The sequence below is a fragment of the Scyliorhinus canicula genome, chromosome 2 (assembly GCF_902713615.1).
Source record: "Scyliorhinus canicula chromosome 2, sScyCan1.1, whole genome shotgun sequence".
NCBI lineage: Eukaryota > Metazoa > Chordata > Chondrichthyes > Carcharhiniformes > Scyliorhinidae > Scyliorhinus > Scyliorhinus canicula.
In genome coordinates, this window is record NC_052147.1 from 152455615 (window position 1) to 152477156 (window position 21542).

The following is a 21542-nucleotide window of genomic DNA, read 5'->3' on the forward strand; positions in this document are numbered from 1 at the left end:
GCTTGTCTGCTGGCCCCTCTGAGATTTCTGCGGGCCGTTGCATTCCCTAGCAAACTGTCCACAGTTGTAACATTCCTGCGACTTCTGTGGGGGCCTGTTCTTTCCTTCGTTTACCCATGCGGGGTTTTGGTGCGCTCTTACTGCCTGTATATCTGCTGCAGCCTGAGCTTCTTCTGGGGTCTTTACTTTTACCTTGCCTTGGACAGATTGTTCCCAAGCGCGGGACAATCTTTTCAAAACCCATTTTTCATTATGGGCCTCTTCTGAGGGGTCATAACTGCTGCAGACATTCTGTCCTGCATCTGTGGCGTGGGAGATTATTGTGCGGGTCCTTTTAACCATATTGTCGCGGGTTAAATGTGCTCGGTCTAAATCGCCAAAAACGGCAGTGAAATTAATCCACAGCCTTCCTGCGAAAGCTGTGGGGTGCTCTGTCCTCTTCTGCCTACACTTATTTAGGCCTTCGACTGGGTCTCCTCTGTTGTACCCTATCGCGTCTAAAATAGATGTATGCATCTCTTCGAGGGTGCCTCCTCCAACGTTCTGTGGGTCGGGGAGGGCTGCTACAACCGATGGGTCTAAACTCAACACTGTGAGCTTCACTTGCTCTTGCTCATCCAGGCCGTACATGGTCGCCTGTTGTTTCACTCTTGCGAAAAATTGGTGGGGGTCTGCAGTGGGGAGGAACGGGGTGATTTTCTCACACGCGTCCCTGAGTTGTGTTACAGTTAAGGGGGTGGTGTAGGTGACCTCGGGTGCGCCTTCTGTGGTTGCCTTTCTTTGGGTGGTGACTGGGTTCATAGGTGCGGGTGCTATCTGATCTGTGGGGGGTTGGGGCGCTTTCCTTTTCTGTTGCGCTGCTGGTGCACATGTTCCCTGAACATAGCGCTGCGCGGTTTCGCTTAATTCCTGCCAATCTGGGGCATTTTCCTCATCTAACTGGGTTCCAAATGTCTCTTGGAACCCATTCTGCACAGAAAGCAGAGATTGCAGCTGCGCAATCTGCTTCCTACATTTTGCATGATCCACTGTGCTTTGCCTTTGCTCAGTGGTGGCAGCATGGAGTGCTCTTAAAGCTGCCTTTAAGTCAGAGCATTGCCTTTGCAGTGCCTCTACCTGCTTCTCTGAATTTTATCTTATCAGAACTGCGCGCTGCACATCCTGGTTTTCTCATACTGGGTTTGGGAACTGCTCAGATGGGCTAGACAAGACTGATGTGCCCTCTTGGCATCATCCACCTCTCTATCCTTCTCTGCCAACTTCCTTCTTAATTCTATGTTTTCCTTTTCGACATCGCAAATGTCGACTTTGCACATTCTATTCTTTTCCTCTAATTCTTTGCGGGGCGTCCGAACAACCTCCTCTGTGCCTCGCAATTGTGCCAAGCAGGGGCAGCACGGTGGCCTAGTGGTTAGCACAACCGCCTCACGGCGCTGAGGTCCCAGGTTCGATCCCGGCTCTGGGTCACTGTCCATGTGGAGTTTGCACATTCTCCCCGTGTCTGCGTGGGTTTCGCCCCCACTACCCAAAAATGTGCAGAGTAGGTGGATTGGCCACGCTAAATTGCCCCTTAATATAGAAAAAATAATTGGGTAATCTAAATTTAAAAAAAAATAAAAAATTGTGCCAAGCAGGACACAATTGCCATCGGCTTGCGTGCTTTACGTAAACTCTTTTTATGAATTTGAGATAGGTTCTCCCACCAAGTATGTCCTATACTCCCGGGACCTGTCTCCTCATTCAAACAAAACTCACTCCAAAGGGGCCATCCTTTCCCTTTGAGGTACTTCCTGAGCTCCAGGTCCCAAACGGGACATTGGCCTACTCTGCTACTGTTGGTCGCTATGACCACGAACTGCTCTGGGTTCATGAGGCGTCCCATTGCCTGCATGGCCATTTTCTCTTATGCTCTCTTTAATTTGGAACAAGGGATGATAAGACAATGCTTTTAAAATATGGGTACGGCTTTCGCTATGTTCCGACGTATAAAACTCCCGATAGTTTGTCGCAACAAAAATCTCTTGGTTTAACCTTACAACCCTGTTAGTTACGCATGCAAAAACACACTGCTGAATTATGATTATTGATTTGAACTCCTTGACCACTTGTGGTTTTTCCTTTTCCCAATTGGATTTCAAATTCAAATTTCTGGGTTCTCTCTGAGTGGGGGGGGCACTTCTAATCGAGCCCGTCTAGGAGTCGCCACTAAATGTTGCTCGTTCTGGGTGAGTGTGCTTAACACTCAATTTGACTCTGTTTCGTTACTTAGCTCTGGAGTCGCCAGGTATCGTTAAGATACCGCCACAAGTTTCAAGGTCAAGTTCAAAGCAATAAAACCATACACCAATTAGTAAGTTCAAACAACTGAGTTTATTATAATACAATTATAATACTACCCATGCACACGCTAAGATGATTAAACTATTCCTACCACTAAATAAACCAATACTTATCTCAAAGGGAACTGCCGGATCAGGGGACAAGGCCTCTTGCTCTGCTCTGCTCTGCAGACTTCAGGTTGGTACGGGTTAGAAAGGGGTCAGGAGTGTCTATCTCTGGTAGCGATCATTGTGAGACACTTACTTGCTGGCGGCTGCTGTCCCAAACCTCTCCTCTCTCTCGGTCAAGGTCTTCTTTGGCAAAAGCTGGTCGAGATGCTGGTCCAGAGAGGAGGGCTGGTTAAGAAGAATGAACTAAGTGTGAGACTTGTCTTTTATAGGTCCTAGGGCTTTGCGCCCTTTTGGGCGGACCCTTTTCCTGCTCGGAATCGATTGGGTCTCTTCCCAATCGATTTGTTTGAATCCCCCCAATACTGAGGCTATCTCTCGGCTACTGGGCGGGCCTTCAGGTGCTTTGTTTTCGAACCCCGCTGGTGCCGGGGTGTCTGGTTTCCCATACACTGTTGCAATCACTTCTCTATTTGTGTCCATTGTCCCTGGGATCGTTCCATTGCTATGTTAACTATCCCGGAGATTGCCTCATTAGTATGTGGAATTATCATTTCGGTGCTGTCTGCTCTCTTAGCAGACAGAATACACATTGGCTTGGTGCAGCCTGCTTGTGCTGCAAACATTGTCCATTTTAACCTGCAATCTTTGCTTTCCTCCATTTTGTATTGAGGGAATGGCCAACTTCGGCGGCTACACCGTCGGGGTACGCCACGTAGGCGTATTGAGGGTTAGCGTGAAGGAGGTGGACCCTCTCGACCAATGGGTCCGACTTGTGCGCCCGCACGTGTTTGCAGAGCAGGATGGGGGTCCAGGAGCTGCCGGCCAGGTTGGGAGCGAGGTCCCGGAGAAGGACGTCCTAGGGAAGACAAGGAGACGTTCGTGAGGTGTTTGGTTGGTCGTGGTACACAGCAGTGACCGGATGGAGTAGAGAGCATCCGGGAGGACCTGGGGGGCAAGCGGTAGACTGGGAGATGCCTTGACCTTAGGGGCAGTAGGACGGTCTTCCAGACCGTTCCGTTCTCCCTCTCCACCTGCCCGTTTCCCCAGGGGTTGTAACTGGTCATCCTGCTCGAGGCAATGCCCTTGCTGAGCAGGAATTGACGCAGCTCATCGCTCATAAAGGAGGACCCCCTATCGCTGTGTATGTAGGCGGGGAAACCGAACAATGTAAAGATACTGTGGAGGGCTTTTATGACAGTGGCTGCGGTCATGTCGGGGCAGGGGATGGCGAATGGGAACCGGGAGTACTCGTCAATCACATTCAGGAAGTACGTGTTGCGGTCGGTGGAGGGGAGGGGCCCTTTGAAGTCCATACTGAGGCGTTCAAAGGGACGGGAAGCCTTTATCAGGTGCGCTTTCTCTGGCCTGTAGAAGTGCGGCTTGCATTCTGTTGCTCGTTCTGGGTGAGTGTGCTTAACACTCAATTTGGCTCTGTTTCTTGTTCTAAGCTCTGGAGTCACCAGGTGCCGTTAAGACACCGCCACAAGCTTCAAGGTGAAGTTCAAAGCAATAAAACTGTACACCAATTAGTAAGTCCAAACAACTAGAGTTTATTATAATACAATTATAATAACTACCCATGCACACGCTAAAGGATTAAACTTACTCCTACTGCTAAACAACTAATACTTATCTCAAAGGAACTGCTGGGTCAGGGAACAAGGCCTCTTGCTCTGCTCTGGTCTGCAGACTTCAGATTTTTATCAATTGAAAAGGGGGTCAGGAGTGCCTATTTCTGGTCGCGGTCGTCGTTAGGCACTTACTTGTTGGTGGCTGCTGCTCGACGGCTGGAGGAGACAGGAGCCAGGAGACAGGAGACTGAACCATGTGTGGGACCTTTCTTTTATAGGTCCCAGGGTGTCCGCACCCCTCTGGGCGGACTCCCTTACCTGCTTGGAATCGATTGGGTCTCTTCTAATCGATATGTTTGAACCCCCCAATCATAGGGCAGTTCCTCGGTCACTGGGGCGGTTCTTGGGACCTATTGTTTTGGGCTTCTCTGGCGCCACAGGGTCTGGCCTTCCATAGAATGTATCAATTTGTGCTTAACTTGTGTCCCTTGTATCTGGGACTCGCCCGGTATTGCCTCATTAGTATGTTAACTGGTTTCTTTTCACAGTCAAAACTGGTTTCTGCAGCAGTCAAAACCGGTTTCTGCAGTCGTCCCAATATACAATCGCTTTGCAAGCTGTTTGCTTTCCAACATGTCCATTTTCCCTGCATTCCTTGCAATCTTCCATTTTGTGTTGGGCAGTGGCCACCCCAGGTGGCTACAATTCCACGCAGATTTGGCAATTCCTGGTGGCGGTCCTGACCTCCTCGATGGAGTAGGGCAGGTTGCGGGTCTTAATGAAATGGAAGAATCGAGTGACCCCCGGGTGGCAGAGGTCCTCGTGGAGGGCCCGGAGGCGGTCCACTTGTGCGTTGGCACATGTCCCGCGAGGTAGGGCATCAAGAGGCTCGTTTAGCTTCCGACGGCCGGCAGGATACGGTCTCCCTACGGGAACTGCCGCCCGCTGGATCCCCACCCTCCCTCCCACCAGCATCTCATAGTTGTAGGTGGAGAGTTCAATCCTCCACTGTAAGATCTTATCGTTCTTTATCTTGCCCCGCTGTGCATTATCGAACATGAAAGCAACCGACCGTTGGTCAATGAGGAGAGTGAATCTCCTGCCGGCCAGGTAATGCCTCCAGTGCCGCACAGCTTCTACTATGGCCCAGGCTTCCTTTTCAACGGAGGAATGGCGAATTTCTGAAGTATGGAGGGTGTGGGAGAAGAAGGCCACAGGTCTGCCCGCTTGGTTGAGGGTGGCCGCCAGAGCTACGTCGGACGCGTCGCTCTCGACTTGGAAGGGGAGGGATTCGCCGATTGTGTGCATCGTGGCCTTTGCAATGTCCGCTTTGATGCGGCTGAAGGCCTGGTGGGCCTCTGCCGACAGGGGAAAGACTGTGCAATTGAATTAATGGGTGGGCCTTGTCCGCGTAGTTGGGGACCCACTGGGCATAATATGAAAAAAATCCCAGGCAGCGTGTCAGGGCCTTGGAGCAGTGGGGGAGGGGAAACTCCATGAGGGGCCGCATGCGTTCGGGATCTGGGCCTATAACTCCATCATGCACTACGTAGCCGAGGATGGCTGGACGGTCGGTGCTGAACACGCATTTGTCCTTGTTATAAATTAGATTAAGAATTTTTGCGGTATGGAGGAATTTTTGGAAGTTGGTGTTGTGGTCCTGCTGGTCGTGGCCGCAGATGGTGACGTTATTGAGGTACGGAAACGTGGCCCGCAAACCGTACCGGTCAACCATTCGGTCCATCTCTCGTTGGAAGACCGAGACTCCATTTGTGACACTGAAGAGAACCCTTAGGAAATGGTAGAGCCACCCATCTGCTTCGAATGCAGTGTATTTGAGGTCGCTAGGGCGGATGGGGAGCTGGTGGCAGGCGGATTTGAGATCCACCGTGGAAAAGACCTTGTATTGTGGAATCTGGTTGACCAAATCAGATATGCGGGGGAGAGGGTTCGCGTCGAGCTGCGTATACCTGTTGATGGTCTGACTATAATCGATGACCATCCTATGCTTCTCTCCGGTCTTTACAACCACTACTTGAGCTCTCCAGGGACTGTTGCTAGCGTCAATAATACCTTCCCTCAGTAATCGCTGGACTTACAACCTAATGAAGGTCCGGTCCTGGGCACTGTACCGTCGGCTCCTGGTGGCGACGGGTTTGCAATCCGGGGTGAGGTTCGCAAACAGGGAAGGCGGATCGACCTTGAGGGTCGTGAGGCTGCAGACAGTGAGGGGGGGCCGCCGAATTTAAAAGTTAAGCTCTGGAGGTTACATTGGAAGTCTAACCCTAGGAGCTTGGCAGCGCAGAGGTGAGGGAGGGTGTAGAGCCGGAAATGTTTAAATTCCCTTCCCTGGACCGTGAGGTTCGCTACGCAGAACCCGTTGATTTCTCCAGAGTGAGACCCGGAGGCCAGTGAGATTTTCTGGCTGACTGAGTGGATGGGAAGAGAACAGCGCCTTACTGTATTGGGATGTATGAAGCTCTCTGTGCTCCCGGAGTCGATCAGGTAGGATGTTTCAAGCCCGTTGATGAGCAAGGTCATCGTCGCAGTCGACAGTGTTCGGGACCGAGACTGGTCCAGGGTCACCGAGGCAGGTCGTGGCAAAAGTTGGATGTTTTCCTCGGGCAGTGTGTGGTCATCCGAATCGGGGTCCTGAGACTCCAGCCAAGATGGCGGCGCCCCCTGGTCGCACATGGCTGGGGGTGCACAAGATGGCGGTGCCCATCCGTCGCAAGTGGTCCCTGGGAAACAAGATGGCGGCGCCCAGAGGTCGCACGTGGCTCTGGAGAAGGAAGATGGGGGCGCCCGCTGGCCGCACGTGGCTTGTGGAGAGAGTTGGGGTGGCGATCCCGGTTCGCCCCCGGGGGGGTTCCACGCTGCCCAAGGGGCTGCCGTGCAGTCGGGGACGTAAGCGCGGGCGTTTCGGGAGGCCACATCCAGAGAGCTGGCAAGGGCCCGTGCCTCCTTGAGGCCGAGTGTCTCTTTCTCCAGCAGCAGCTGGCGGATTTGGGAGGACAGCATACCTGCAACGAATGCCGCCCGGATTAAAAGTTCTGTGTGGTCCCTGCTGAAACCTGCGGGCAGTCACAGTTCCTACCTGACACCAGGAGCGCACGGTAGAAGTCCTCCAGCGATTCCCCGGGGATTTGTTGCCTTGTCGCCAGCAGATGTCGGGCGTAGACCTGGTTTACTGGGTGAATATAGTGTCCTTTCAACAGGACCATCGCGGCCTCGAAATCGTCCGCATCCTCGATGAGGGTGTAGATCTCTGGGCTCACCCTCGAGTGAAGAACTTGAATCCTCTGGTCCTCCGTGGGTGTATTTGTGGCCGTCCTGAGGTACCCGTTGAAGCACGCCAGCCAGTGTTTGAAGGTTGCCGCTGAGTTTGCCACTTGGGGGCTGAGTTGAGAAACTCCGGCTTGATTCAGAACTCCATTCTTTAAAATCTCGTCCAATAAATTGATGCTCGATCAATAACTCCAGAAGCGAGATTGGACGACAATTGAAGGCTTTATTGTACTAGATGTTTCCCCCAGCAGCGCAGGTACAGAATGCAGCTGCTGTGGAGACACAGGCTCTTATACTCCGCCTTACTGGGTGGAACCAGCAGGTAGGCTTCACCAATGATATAGCAGTCTCAGGTACTTCCCACACTGGACAGGTGTATTAGGTGTTCGGGGAGCCCAGCGAACCACGCCCATATGTTTTGGGCATGCCCGACACTGGGGGAATTCTGGCAGGGGGTGGCGAGGACGGTGTCGAGGGTGGTAGGGTCCAGGGTCAAGCCAGGCTGGGGACTCGCGATATTTGGGGTTGGGGTGGAGCCGGGAGTACAGGAGGCGAAAGAGGCCGATGTTTTGGCCTTTGCGTCCCTAGTAGCCCGGCGGAGGATCTTGCTGCAGTGGAAAGATGCGAGACCTCCGAGCGTGGAGACCTGGATCAATGACATGGCGGGATTCATTCAGCTGGAGAGGGTCAAATTCGCCCTGATGGGGTCGGTACAAGGGTTCTTTTGGAGGTGGCAGCCTTTCCTCGACTTTCTGGCTCAACGATAAGGAACTAGGTCAGCAGCAGCAGCAACCCCGGGGGGAGGGGGGGGGGATCTCAGGGGGGTATTGTTTTAGTTAATTTGCTTATTATTATTTATTTTGTTGTTTATTGGGTTTGGGGAGGGGTGGAGGGGTTTGTTACATGCGGTGTTATGGGTGCCGGGGGGTGTTTATTATTCTTATTATTATTATTGTTCTGTTGATATATATTTTTCAAAAATTCCAATAAAAATTATTTTAAACAAAAAAGGTACCTCCCACACCAATGGTCTAACAGCATTGTCCAGGGTACCGTAATACCCCTAATACCGCGTACCACAATGAGTAAAAAGGGAGGGGGTGATCCAGCTGTAACATTAACACAAGGAGGCCATTCAACCCATCACATCCATGGGCAACACTGTAGCACAGTGGTTAGCACAGTTACCTCACAGCTCCAGGGTCTCAGGTTCGATCCCTGGCTTGGGTCACTGTCTGTGCGGAGCCTACACATTCTCCCCGTGTGTGCGTGAATTTCCTGCGGGTGCTCCGGTTTCCTCCCACAGTCCAAAGATGTGACGGTTAAATGGATTGACGATGATAAATTGCCCCTAGTGTCCAAAAAGGTTAGGTAGGGTTACTGGGTACGGGGATAGGAGGGAGGCATGGGCTTAAGTGGGGTGCTCTTTCCAAGGGCCGGTGCAGACTCGATGGGCTGAATGGCCTCCTTCTGCACTGTAAATTCTATGATTCTATGGGTGTAACAGCTGAGAAAGAGCTAACCCTGTCCAATCACACTTCCCACCCCTTGAAACTCTGGAGGTTGCCTCAAGTCCGCACCCCAATGTCCTTTTGAAATGTGATGAGGATTTCTGCCTCTATCAGCCTATCAAGAAGTGAGTTCCAGATTCCTCCCACCCTGTGTGTGAAAGGAAATACTCTTCAACTCTCCTTTAATCATTCCACCACTCACTTCAAATCAATCCCCCCCCCCGCTAATTATTGACCTCCCAGCTCACGGAAATCGGTCTTTCCTATCGAGGCCCCTCATCCGTTCAGAAACTTCAATTAAATCTCCCCTCAGCTTCCTCTGGTTCACAGAAAATGACTCCAATCTATCCGCCCTTCCCTTGTTAAAATGCTCCTCAGGAATCCCGAGATGTGAATAGTTGATAATTGTTGCTCAAGGCAGTGCACATTTCTAACTGGTGAACTCATTCTTGCAGCAATGCAAGGTTTACATTGGGTCGAGTCTCTGCGTGTTCTTTATGCAAATACATTTTCCTGAGATTGTACTAACCAAACTCTGCTGGAGGTTCACTTACTCAGAGTGACAGCAACATGGCCTGGCGTTTATTTGAGGAGAAGGATCTCGCTGCTATGTATCGGAAATACAGGCTCTCTTCATATGATCAAGTTCACAACTTGATCTTCAACTATCTGGAGAAAAAGGTAAGAATGTGGTGAATGTGAAAAATCAGCACCCTGGGTGAGAAGCTGGAGAGCTGAAATTGTGATCCAGACCGACACTCTGATGCAGTATTAAGGGAGTGACACACTGCCAGAGGTGGCGGAGATGCTGAGCACCCCCCCCCCCCCCCCCTCGCTCCCCAGACCCGGTGGCACTATCTAAAAGACGAGGACGGGAGTTCTCCTCAATGTCCTGGCCAATCTTTACACTCTCAATCAACATCCCAGAAAGCAGGTTATTTAGTTTCATAGAACTTACAGTGCGGAAGGAGGCCATTCGGCCCATCGAGTCTGCACCGGCTCTTGGAAAGAGCACCCCACTTACACCCACGGTTCTACCCTATCCCCATAACCCAGTAACCCCAGGTAACCATTTTGGACACTAAGGGGCAATTTAGCTTGGCCAATCCACCTACCCTGCACATCTTTGGACTGTGGGAGGAAACCGGAGCACCCGGAGGAAACCCACAAAGACATGGGGAGAATGTGCAGACTCCGCACAGACAGCCGGGAATCGAACCTGGGACCCTGGAGCTGTGAAGCAACTGTGCTAACCACTGTGCTACCGTGCTGCCCGCCGGTTATTTACCTCATCGCTGTTTGTTGTATCTTGCTCTGTGTATATTGTGGGACATTTACTCTATATTACAACAGGGCCTTGACTGGCATGTAAAGGACTTTCTGAGATTGTGAAAGAAGATAAAGGATTATAACTCTATCCTTTTCTCACAGTGAGTGGTTGGGGTGTGGAATATACAGCCTGAGATTGTGGTGGAGGAAAGTTCAATTGTGGCTTTGAGAAGGGAATTGGATTATTATGGCCGGGATTCTCCGATCCCCCCCGCCCTCCCCGCCGGATCGGAGAATCCCCGGGGGAGGCGTGAATCCCACCGTGTCGATCCGGCGCCAGCTGCTCTATACTCCGGCGCCGTTTTTCGGGTGGTAGCGGGATTCCCGCCACGGCGGTCGGGGTCCGTTGACAGCGGCCCCCCCCCGGCGATTCTCTGGGCCCCGATGGGCCGAGCGGCCGTCCGGTTTTGGCCAGTCCCGCCGGCGTGAATTACTCACCTCACGCACGGCGGGACCTGCCAGGTGAGTATGCGGGGTTGGTCCTCGGGGGGGTGGGGGGGGGTGGCTGTGGGGGGTGGGGGCAGGGGGATCCGACCCCCACGGTGGCCAGGCCCGCAATCGGGGCCGACTGAGCTGCGGCCAGGCTTATTCCATGGAGGGAACTTCTTTCCTCCGCGCCGAGCCCCTGTAGGGTTCCGCCATATTGCCCAGGGGCCCGGCGCGGAAAAGGGAACCCCCCCGCGCATGCGCGGAAATACGCCGGCCGGTCCGTGCATGCGCAAACTCGCGCCAGCCCTTCGGCACCGGCTGGAGTGGTGCCAACCCCTTCGGCATCCACCAAGCCACCGAAAGTTCGGAGAGCTCCTTACTTTCGGAGGCTGTTGACACCGGAGTGGTTGGCGCCGGTTTTCCTGCCGCCGTGGGGACTCAGTCCCCAGAAGGGAGAATCCCGGTCAATGTGTCTGCAGGGCCATGGGGGGAGGGCCAGGCAGTGGGAGGAACTGAGTTGCTCTTGCAATGAGCCAGCACAGGAATGACAGGCTGAATGGTCTCCATCTGTGCTATAACCATTCTATAGTGACCCTAACTTTCCCTCCAAGCAGCCAACCTGTTCCACTCTGATCCGGACGGGATAACTGCACAGATGTGGTATTGTTTTGAAAAGCAGGTTTAGTGGGGAACACCTTCTAAATCAGGGGTGGGCAAACTTTTCCGTGCAAGGGCCACATTCAGAAATTCACAATTTTAAAGGGACGCATAGTATATTAATTAATAGTCCCGGTTGTAACCAATTAGCGTGCGGCATATACCTCAGCGCTTCCCCCGGCGGCATCCTGCCTTTAGCCCTCTTTTTCTCTACTTTTCAAAAATGGCGCTTCACCCGGTTATGATTCTGGGCGCCTCATATAGAACATAGAACAGTACAGCACAGAACAGGCCCTTCGGCCCTCGATGTTGTGCCGAGCAATGATCACCCTACTTAAACCCACGTATCCACCCTATACCCGTAACCCAAACATTTTTTTAAAAATTAAAAAAAACAAATTATTATTTTTTTTTTATGACTTGATCTTGGTGGGCCGCATAAAGACCTTTGGCGGGCCGTAGTTTGCCCACCCCTGTTCTAAATCCTTCCAACTCAAACCAATGGCAGGCGTTAAGAGTGGAGAGATTCTTGATTTTTCACCTCAGAAACATTTGCCACATTTCAAAGATTGTGGAAGCCAACCCCACATGGGGTTTTAGTGTCTGTCGGGTGTGTACCTGGTTGGTCCACAGTTCCCATTGTCTTCAGAATTACTGTTGATTGAAGAGCAGCACTTTGCATTTTTCTAATTCTTCACTTCAAGAATCCCTCTTTGAAATGGACCCCCCCCCCCCCCCCCCCCCCCCCCCCCCCAGGTGTGAAATATCACACAACATGTCAGGGCAGGTCTGCAGCACAATTCACATTAGAACATTTCAGTAAAGTAGTCAACTTACAAAACCAGACATCAGTGACGGGATTCTCCGAGCCGGCACACGGCCGGAGGAACGGCCCGTGATGCCGTTCTGACGCTGTTTTGCGATTCTGCGCTGCCCTGAAACCCGTGCGATCGCAGCGTGTACCCCACGGCCTGGAGAATCACGGGAGGCGGGCCGATGAGCAATTCTCTGGTTCCCTCACGCTGCTGTGGCCCGGATGGGCCGAAGTACCGACGGCGTGGTCGGAGGGCCCGACGGCGTGGTCAGAGGTCCCGACGGTGTGGTCAGAGGTCCCGACGTCCCGGTCAGAAGTCCCGACGGCGTGGTCAGAGGTCATGACGGCGTGGTCAGAGGGCCCGACAGCGTGGTCAGAGGTCCCGACAGCGTGGTCAGAGGTCCCGACGGTGTGGTCAGAGGTCCCGAAGGCGTGGTCAGAGATCCTGACGTCATGGTCAAAGGGCCCGACAGCGTGGGCCCAAGTCCCGACATCGTGGTCAGAGGGCCCGACAGAGTGGTCAGAGGTCCCGACGTCCCGGTCAGAAGTCCCGACGGCGTGGTCAGAGGGCCCGACAGCGTGGTCAGAGGTCCCGACGGCGTGGTCCGAGGGCCCGACGGCGTGGTCAGAGGTCCCAACGGTGTGGTCAGAGGTCCCGACGGCGTGGTCAGAGGTCCCGACGGCGTGGTCAGAGGGCCCGACGGCGTGGTCAGAGGTCCCGACGGCGTGGTCAGAGGGCCCGACGGCGTGGTCAGAGGGCCCGACGGCGTGGTCAGAGGGCCCGACGGCGTGGTCAGAGGGCCCGACGGCGTGGTCAGAGGGCCCGACAGCGTGGTCAGAGGTCCCGACAGCGGGGGAAGGAGGACAAAATTGCAGCCAGCGGAGCACCCGAGGACTGGTGGAAGTGGGCGCAGGAGCAGCAAGCTGCTCTTCTGCGCTGTTTTGCGGAGCTGAAGGCTGAGCTGCTGGACTCCCTGAATGCGACTACCAACAAGCTGCTTGGGACCCAGGCGGCACAGGAGGTGTCTATCCGGGAGTTGCAGCGGCAGGCCGCTGAGAGGGAGGAGGAGGCCGTGGTCCTCGTGGGGAAGGTGGAGATGAACGAGGCACTTCACAAAAAGTGGCAAGACCGCTTGGAGGAGCTGGACGTTCGCATGAGGCGGAAGAATTTGAGGATCCTGGGCCTTGCGGAGGGGCTGGAGGAGTCGGATCTTCCGTCCTATGTGGCCACGATGCTGAACTCGTTGATGGGGGCGGGGTCCTTCCATTTGCCCCTGGAGCTTGAGGGAGCTCACAGAGTGCTGGCCAGGAGGCCCAAGACGGATGGACCTCCGCGGGCGGAGCTGGTGCGGTTCCATTGGTTCAGTGACCGGGAGTGTGTGCTGCGCTGGGCCAAGAAAGAGAGGAGCAGCAAGTGGGAGAATTCGGTAGTGCGAATCTACCAGGACTGGAGTGCGGAGGTGGCTAAGCGGCGGGCCGGGTTTAACCGGACGAAGGCGGTGCTGCATGCCAGGCAGGTCAAATTTGGAATGCTGCAGCCTGCGCATCTGTGGGTAACATATAAGGACCGGCACCACTACTTCGAGTCCCCGGAGGAGGCGTGGGCCTTTGTACAGGCGGAGAAGCTGGACTCAAACTGGGGTCTGGGGGCCGCGGGGTCCTGTGTACTACGGTTGTTGCTGTTTTTGCTGTTGCTGTTTTTGTAATTTGACAAGTGTTTTTTCTGCTGGTTTTCTCCATCCGGGCCCATAGGGAAAGAAGGGAGGGGAGAGACTGGTGGGGGAGCTCCTGGATGTGAATAGGAGGTACGCGTGTGAATTGCGCTTTCACATAGCCGTCCGTCAGTCCAGAAGTAAAACACTCGAACACGTCAGTAACGAATATTCGTTTATTCACGGCCGGGACAAATCTCTAAGTAGTCGGGGAACCACCTTCGAGAAGTGCCAAAGTCCCAAAGTATGGACTGTCTCTTTATACAATCACAGCTTAGAGGTGGTCCCCTTAAATTCCTAGATACACCAATGATTTGGCAAGGATCCAGAACATGTACTTATATGGAATTATTATCCTAAGGTAGGCTGGTGACTATGACATAACTGCTGCTGCTAACGGTTTTTCTTATCCTATCCGTCCATCAGGTCCAACTTCCTTATCTCCTTCCCTCTCATGCTCCTGAGTCAGCTCTTTCACATTCCAATGCCCATTGTCTCAGTTGACAAGGTTTTACACACTCATCTTTGCTGTCTCTGTATTAACAGATACAGAGTTCTGCTCTCATTTCATTCCCTTAACCCTTTAACATCCTTTTACTTGTGGGTCACAGATATATTTCAGAACCTTAATATTACATACAGACAGCAAGGTTATAACAAGACGATAAATGAAATCCACTTCCACATTCCCCCCTCTGATCATTCCATGATCATATAACACTCAAGATCTGTTAGGTGGAAATGTGAGCGAGGCGGAGGAATTCCTTCTCTACTGGGTTCTGGCGGGACGCCATCTCCTCATGTAGGTCGGGGGCAGGTTGAACCAATTTTTCCTTTTCGTCCGGGGCGGATTTCTGAAGCATTTGTGGTAATGCAACAGCACCTAAGCGGTTTCACAGGCATTTCACACCGGTAGCTATGATACAGAGCAACAAACAGAGGGCAACGAAGATAATAAGCCCGTGGAACAGGTAAGTGGCCCAAGAACTGGACCACATCCAGTTCCACCAGTCATCATTACTGGTGGGTCGCAGGCGCTGCACTCCATCTCTGATATGGGTCACCAACTGCGTGATATTCTCTGAACTGTCAGGAATGTAAGTGCAGCATTCGGTCCCTATGACAGCACAGGTGCCCCCTTCCTTGGCCAGTAAGTAATCCAAGGCCATGCGATTCTGTAGGGCTACCGTTCGTATGGCTACTAACTCTGCACTGAGTTCACTAAGTCCCTCCGCGGTGTCGTTTGCAACCTGTTCCAATATGTCGCAGAGGAACTCGTACTTCTTGAGGGACCAGATGGCGCCTATCTGGGGCCAGAAGAGGGAAGTCACCACCTCCCATGGTGGTATTGACCTCTGGGCCCGATGGAGGGGATGATGTCCAAGTTGCGGATAGTGCGTAATGCCCGGAACAACGAAACCCAGGTAGCAAGACCCTGCCCAATTAGTGGGGAGCCAGGGGTAGGCCTTATGGCCACAAATAAAGTAGGTGCCATTATAGGGTGTGAGGCTAGTTACCATCGAGGAGGTCCATATTTGAGTCCAGTCAGGACCCCCTGTATGGTTAGCAATGTTATTAATGAGGGCGAAGCCTTTCCAATTGGAAAAACCAAGAGTGTAGTTACATGAACTAGATCCTAACACTTGGGTTCCGGGGGTTTTTACTTCCCGGAGTAAGCAGACTGATCCGGTCTGGGGGTTCTGAATATGAAAGAACGGGGGTGTGTGATCTGATGAGTAGGGTGGCTGTCGCCAACCAGTAAAAGCACGTAACTGGTAACCGACGCTTCGCCAGTCCTGGGCTGCTTTCCTGTGGTTAACAGAGGAGGACTGGAAGAACCTGGTTGGTAAGGCAAAGTGATTAGATACTGTCCTGTTCTGGTATATAACCCATTCAGCCGTCTGCTCTAATGAAAAAGGAACAGGCACCAAAGGAACGCCTCCATGGGCATGGGTGGGGACATGTGTACATACCCAACAAGAGGAGACATTCACTTTCTTAGCATAAACATAAGACATAAACAAAAATGAATTTGCAGTTATATGGTGCGCTGCCCGCTTCCTCCTGGAAGGCGGGTGGGTGAGAATAGTCCTTCGGTCAGGACCTTGCAGCCTGATTTTCTTGGTGCACCGGTAGTTCCACCGGCAAGTGTGGCGATCGTAGATCAGAGACATTTGCATAGTCAGGAATCGAGGCTGCTGGTCGTCGATGGTCGTACAGGTGCGGCCAGGGGTGGTGATCCATCGGAGATCTGGCGTCGTTCCATATCGTGAGGTCTCTTCTCGGCACAGAGGTAGACGTCGGCCCCCAGGTAGATATCTCCCTCCTCTGGATGCAGTGAAGGAGAGTAGAGTGGCGAGTATTGTGGCGACGAGGAGGAACTTCATCCTGGTGTCCGTATCCCTAAGACTTAAAGGAAAAGTTTAAAACATCATGGATACTTAATTAACTTACAATGGTGCATATGTACCCACTTTTCGCCCCTCCACTTTTACTGCAGTGGGGGTAGTGAGTAGAACCTGTAGGGGACCATCCCATCAAGGTTCCAAACCTTTACGTGTCCAATTTCGGATTAGGACATAATCCCCAGGGTTGATAGAGATGTCATGGGTAATGGACGGGATCTCTTCCTGGGTGGCACGGACCCGGGAATGTAATCCTTTCAAAATTCTAGTTAGTGCTAATATATAATTAGCCATCTCGGTAGTCATGTAATAAAATTGAACATTCCGTGGAACACTGCTGTCCCAGGGCGTTCGAAAGGTTCTTCCATATAGTATTTCCGCTGGGCTTAGGCGAGTTTTTCCTGTGGGAGTGGCACGTAGTTGGAAGAGTGCTAAAGGCAGGAGTTTGAGCCAAGTGGCCCCAGTGTCTGCTTGTAGTTTAGCGAGTTTAGTCTTTAGAGTCTGATTAGCCCTTTCCACCACTCCAGCGGCTTGTGGTCTGTAGGCACAATGAAACTGTTGCTTTATTCCTAGCAGAGCACAGAATTCCTTATTGATTTGACCTATGAAGTGGGGACCATTGTCAGAGCTCAGCCGGGCTGGGATTCCAAATCGCGGAACAATTTCTCGCATCAACACCTTAACTACTGTCGAGGCCTTGTTATCCGTAGTCGAGTAGGCCTCGATCCATTTGCTAAAAGTATCCACAATGACTAACACATATTTATAACATTGACATCTTTCCAACTCAATGTAATCCATTTGTAGGGTCTCAAATGGACCCTCAGGTAAGGGAGTTGTGCCAGGATCACAGGGGACGGCCTTACCGGGGTTGTGCTGTTGACAGATTAGGCACCGACTGCTAATTTGTTGGGCCATCTCTTGCAGTCGTGGGTGCCACCAGCTTTTTAACAATATGTCCCATGTGGCACGAGCGCCACAGTGAGTTGCAAAGTGTACACATTCGGTCACCCAGGCTGCCAATGCATCGGGCATACATGTTTGTCCTACCGGGGTGACAGCTTATTTTCGTTATCATATATACATCCTAAGTTTTTCCACATATTTACAGCAGTTGCAGGAGCGTCCTCCTGCATTTGGATTATGTCAGCAATGGTTGGCATTGGTTTTTCAGAGGGGGACTTTTCCGAGGGGGTTTTAGTCTGCCTCATCATTCTAGGCACCATTATTTTGCCAGATTTAGAAATTTCTTTTGCCTTCTCGTCCGCTTGCCTGTTGCCCGTTTCCACCAGTCCTGTGCCTTTTGTATGGGCTGCGCATTTTATCACCGCTATCTTGTCTGGGAGCATAAGGGCCTGCAATAACTGGGTTACTAACTGCTGGTGTGAGATGGGTGTACCAGCAGAGGTTAGAAATCCTCTGTTTTTCCATAATTGCCCGAAATCATGTACTACCCCGAAGGCGTATCGGGAATCTGTATAAATATTAACCTTCCTTCCCTTCGCCAATATGCATGCCCGTATTAATGCAAACAATTCTGCTTGTTGGGCAGAAAAGGGAACTTCAAATGCTGCTGCTTCCACTACGTCACCGTCTTGATCGATGATTGCATAGCCAGATTGTCTATCCCCCCTTTCGCCGATGGAAGAACTACCATCGGTGAAAAAGGAACAATCTGAACCCGGGATGGGTATGTCGGAGAGGTCGTCTCGGACCGAGGAGACCTCTCGCAACAGTTGTAGGCAGTCATGAGTTGGGTCAAGCATGTCCGCGGGAGGATACGTCAAAAAGTTAGCAGGGTTGATAGTGGTGCAGTGGGCAAACTGGACTTTCGGGTTATTAAGGAGAGCAATCTCATATCTATTCTGACGAGCCAGCGTGAGATGTTGGGTTTGTAGCTGTCCCAAAAGAGCTGTAACAGAATGGGAACTATAGACAGTGATATCTTGTTGGAGGGTAATATTAGCAGCCGATTGCAGGCTGTTGTAGATAGCTGCAAGAATTTGGGTACAGATAGGATAGCCAAGGGCCACCGGATCGAGTTTAGAGGAGTAGTATGCGACCGGGCGACAGCGGTCGCCGTGTCGTTGGGTCAGGACAGCTGTGGCGCAGTCGGCAAGGACTGTGCAATAGAGCTGAAAAGGGCGATAGTATAAGGGTCGACCAAGGGCAGGGGCCTGGAGGAGGGCCGTCTTGAGACGGTTAAAGGCCAGTGCGGCTTCCGGGGAAAGGGAAAAAGTATCGGGTTCATTAGTGTAAGGGGTAAGGAGGCGGGAATCCAAAGTAATATTCGGGATCCACTGACGGCAATAATTGACCATGCCCAGCCACTGACGGAGCTGCTTGGCAGTCGTTGGGGGTGGGAAATCGCAGATAGGGCGGATCCGGTCTGGATCTAAGGAATGAGAGGTGGCAGATATCCTAACACCTAGGAACTTAACAGTAGGTTGAGCAATCATAATTTTCGAGGGAGAGACAATGTAACCAAGGGAGGCCAGAAAATTGAGTAAAAGTTGAGTATCAGCCCGACATCCCTCCTCAGTAGGGTTAGCGATCAAGAGATCGTCGACGTACTGAACAAGAGTGGAGCCTTGGGAGAAGGAATGGGATTGTAGTTGGTGTTGGAGACAGCGGGAGAAAAGAGTGGGAGAGTGAATAAAACCTTGAGGCAAACGTGTCCAAGTATACTGTTGGCCATTATAAGTGAATGCAAAAAGATATTGGCATGATTGATCGAGTGGTAGAGCGAAAAAGGCATGTTGGAGGTCTACAAGGGAGAAGAATAGTGCATCTGCAGGAACCTGGGCTAGGATATGCGCAGGGTTAGGAACAAGGGCGTGGAGAGGCTGAACAATAGAATTGATAGCACGTAAATTCTGGACGAGGCGGTACTGATCCGGTTTCCCAGGTTTGGGCACCGCTAGGATGGGGGTATTGCACGGAGACTGACAAGGAACCAGGATGCCCTGGTCGAGAAGTTTAGCTATGTGTGCATCGATGGAGTGGCGAGCTTGAGCCTTAATGGGATATTGTCGGATCGAGGGGAGTTGAACATCGGGGAGGAGAGGAATAGTGATAGGCTGGGTAGAGACGAGACCAACATCAAACTTATCCGCAGCCCATACGTGGGGAGATACAGTCGCATCGGTCTGGGCGCGATGGTGTAAAAGAATGGACTGGGATGTAGCTGGTTGTGACATGTATGTAATGGTAAGACCGCCAGGGAGGAGTTGGGGTTCCAGAAGAGAGGGGTCAGACTGGTCCAATGCCTGTCGGACCATTGGCCCTTAGCATGGTGGGGGTAATGGACATGGCGGGTGACGTGCGGGGCGGTGTACCCGTCTTGGCGCCATAGCCAGGTAGGCACTTGTGCCGCATCCGCAGTCCCTTGGGGCCCGCTCACAGAAGCAAAAAGGGTGACTGAGAATTCCTGTTCAAGATGAGGGCTGTAAGAGTCGACCAGGCCCTCGTCGGCTCCGGTCGAATCGTAGGCCAGCGTGACGTGGAACAACCGCTCAGGCATCAAATGAAGTGCCCACCATTGCGGGTGCACATGAGTGATTAACTGGCGTGGTATGCTGGGCGAATGGACAGTGATCCCGTTATCCCCACATTCAAGATGTATTCCAAAGGCACAGAGAAGGTCTCGGGCCAGTAGATTACACTCTAGTCCGGTTGTAACAATAAATCGGTGCTGGAGGGTGTAGCCGTGGAAGGAAACGGGCACAGGGAAAGAAATGGGGTAACTAGCTACCTGTCCCTGGAAACCAGATAGTTGTTGGGTTTCTGATGAGAGGGGAAGGTTGAGGTGAGACTGTACGGAAGACATGGTAGCCCCCGTGTCTATGAGAAACGGATAGGAGTGACCATAAATGGTTAAAGAGAGAACAGGCTCAGAGTCAGGGGAGGTTAAACGAGAAGGCAACATCGACAATCAGTATTGTTGGAAGGGGTTATTTTGAGTGAACGGAGTAGTGACTGGAGCAGCCACTGCGGGCGCTCCTCTGCCCCGTCCTCCACCTCCACGACCCCCTCTGCCGCGATTAGGGTTTGAGTAACAGTTACGAGCGTAATGTCCTGGCTGGCCACAACTATAACAGAGCCTTGCATGTTGTGGTGGTTGTGTGGGGGTAGGTGCTGCTTGGGGCGGCATCGGTGGACAATAGGGTGGTGGGGGATGGGAGGGGTGTTGGTAGGGTGTGGCATAAGAATATGGTGGGGGTGGTGCATAGGCCGACGCTGCTCCCGGAGGGGCATACGGAGGGCCATAGAGCGGTGCATGGGGCCCGTTTGGATGGGAGGTGTATCCTTTACCTTGTGGGGTCACCCAACCAGGGGCGCAGAATTGGGGTTCCGTCTGGTGGCTTGTGTTATCAGGCGCCCGAGAGGGTATTGGTACCTCCTGGACGTCTTTTCTAAGGACATACTCAGTCTTAATTTTAGGGGTTGCTTTAGACGGACCCTCAGGTGAGCCGTTTTTCCAGTAGTACCTCACAGCTCGTGCCATTTGGGTGGGACTATTATCGGACCAATCCATATTGTTAGTCTTGATCGCATCCGATAAGGAGGTGGGCAAGCAGCTCAAGAGCATGGCACAATACTGTGGGCTGTTATTACCAGCACGGTAGTTAGTGTCTCCGGCCTGGTTACGGTAGGACTCATTAAAACGCTCTAAAAAGGTGTCGGCTTCCTCATCCTTGCGGGGTTTGGTCTCAAGTATTTTAGTAATATCCACAGGCTTTTGAAGGGTAGTGTTTAATGCAGCAAAAATTGCATCTTGGCGTTGCCGGTCCGCCTGGTGGAGCACGTTAAGGGACGCTAAAGACACAGGGAGGGTAATAGTAGGATTCTGCTGTTGTAAGACATTGCAGAAGCGAACGTGTTCTTCTGGGCGCAAGACCTGCTGGACCAAGGGCCACAAGTCCCGTGCTTCGGCCTCATATACACGAATTGTACATTGGAGTTGGTCAACAAAGGCAGCAGGGGACTCTTTTCGATTTGGTATTCCAGCCAGTATGGACATAATCTCATTGGGTTTCCACGGGACATAAATATTCATGGTACGTTCAGCATTAGGGTTGCCCACGGGAGCATTGGCATCTGTCGTGGTGGGGGTAAGGGATGGTCGAGGGCTGGTGGAAGAGGAGGAGGGAAATCCTCGTCCTCATCCAGATTTTGGAAAAGACTGTCTAATTGTTCTCCCACTTGTTCCTTTAACTGGACCAATTGCATGAATGGTCCCCCTCCTCCCCTTGTTCTCGACCTTGTACTCATGGCCGGGGGTTTATATGCTGGTTGGGGCGGCGGTGGTGCATAAGGTGGTGGATTCTGACTTGGGAGGGGTATAATAAATTGGATCGGTGCATTAGGGAGGGG

The 21542-nt window shown here is 52.3% G+C and overlaps 1 protein-coding gene across 1 annotated transcript in view; it reads left to right on the plus strand.

Moving 5' to 3' along the window:
- Nucleotides 1-9298: 9298 nt before the first annotated feature.
- Nucleotides 9299-21542, plus strand: part of LOC119959786 (putative methyltransferase DDB_G0268948) — a 97471-nt gene continuing 85227 nt past the window's right edge. Inside the window, exon 1 of the mRNA XM_038787880.1 lies at nucleotides 9299-9501. Within this exon, the coding sequence (XP_038643808.1) occupies nucleotides 9391-9501 (111 nt within the window). The 5' untranslated portion in view covers nucleotides 9299-9390. The remainder of the gene's footprint in view (nucleotides 9502-21542) is intronic.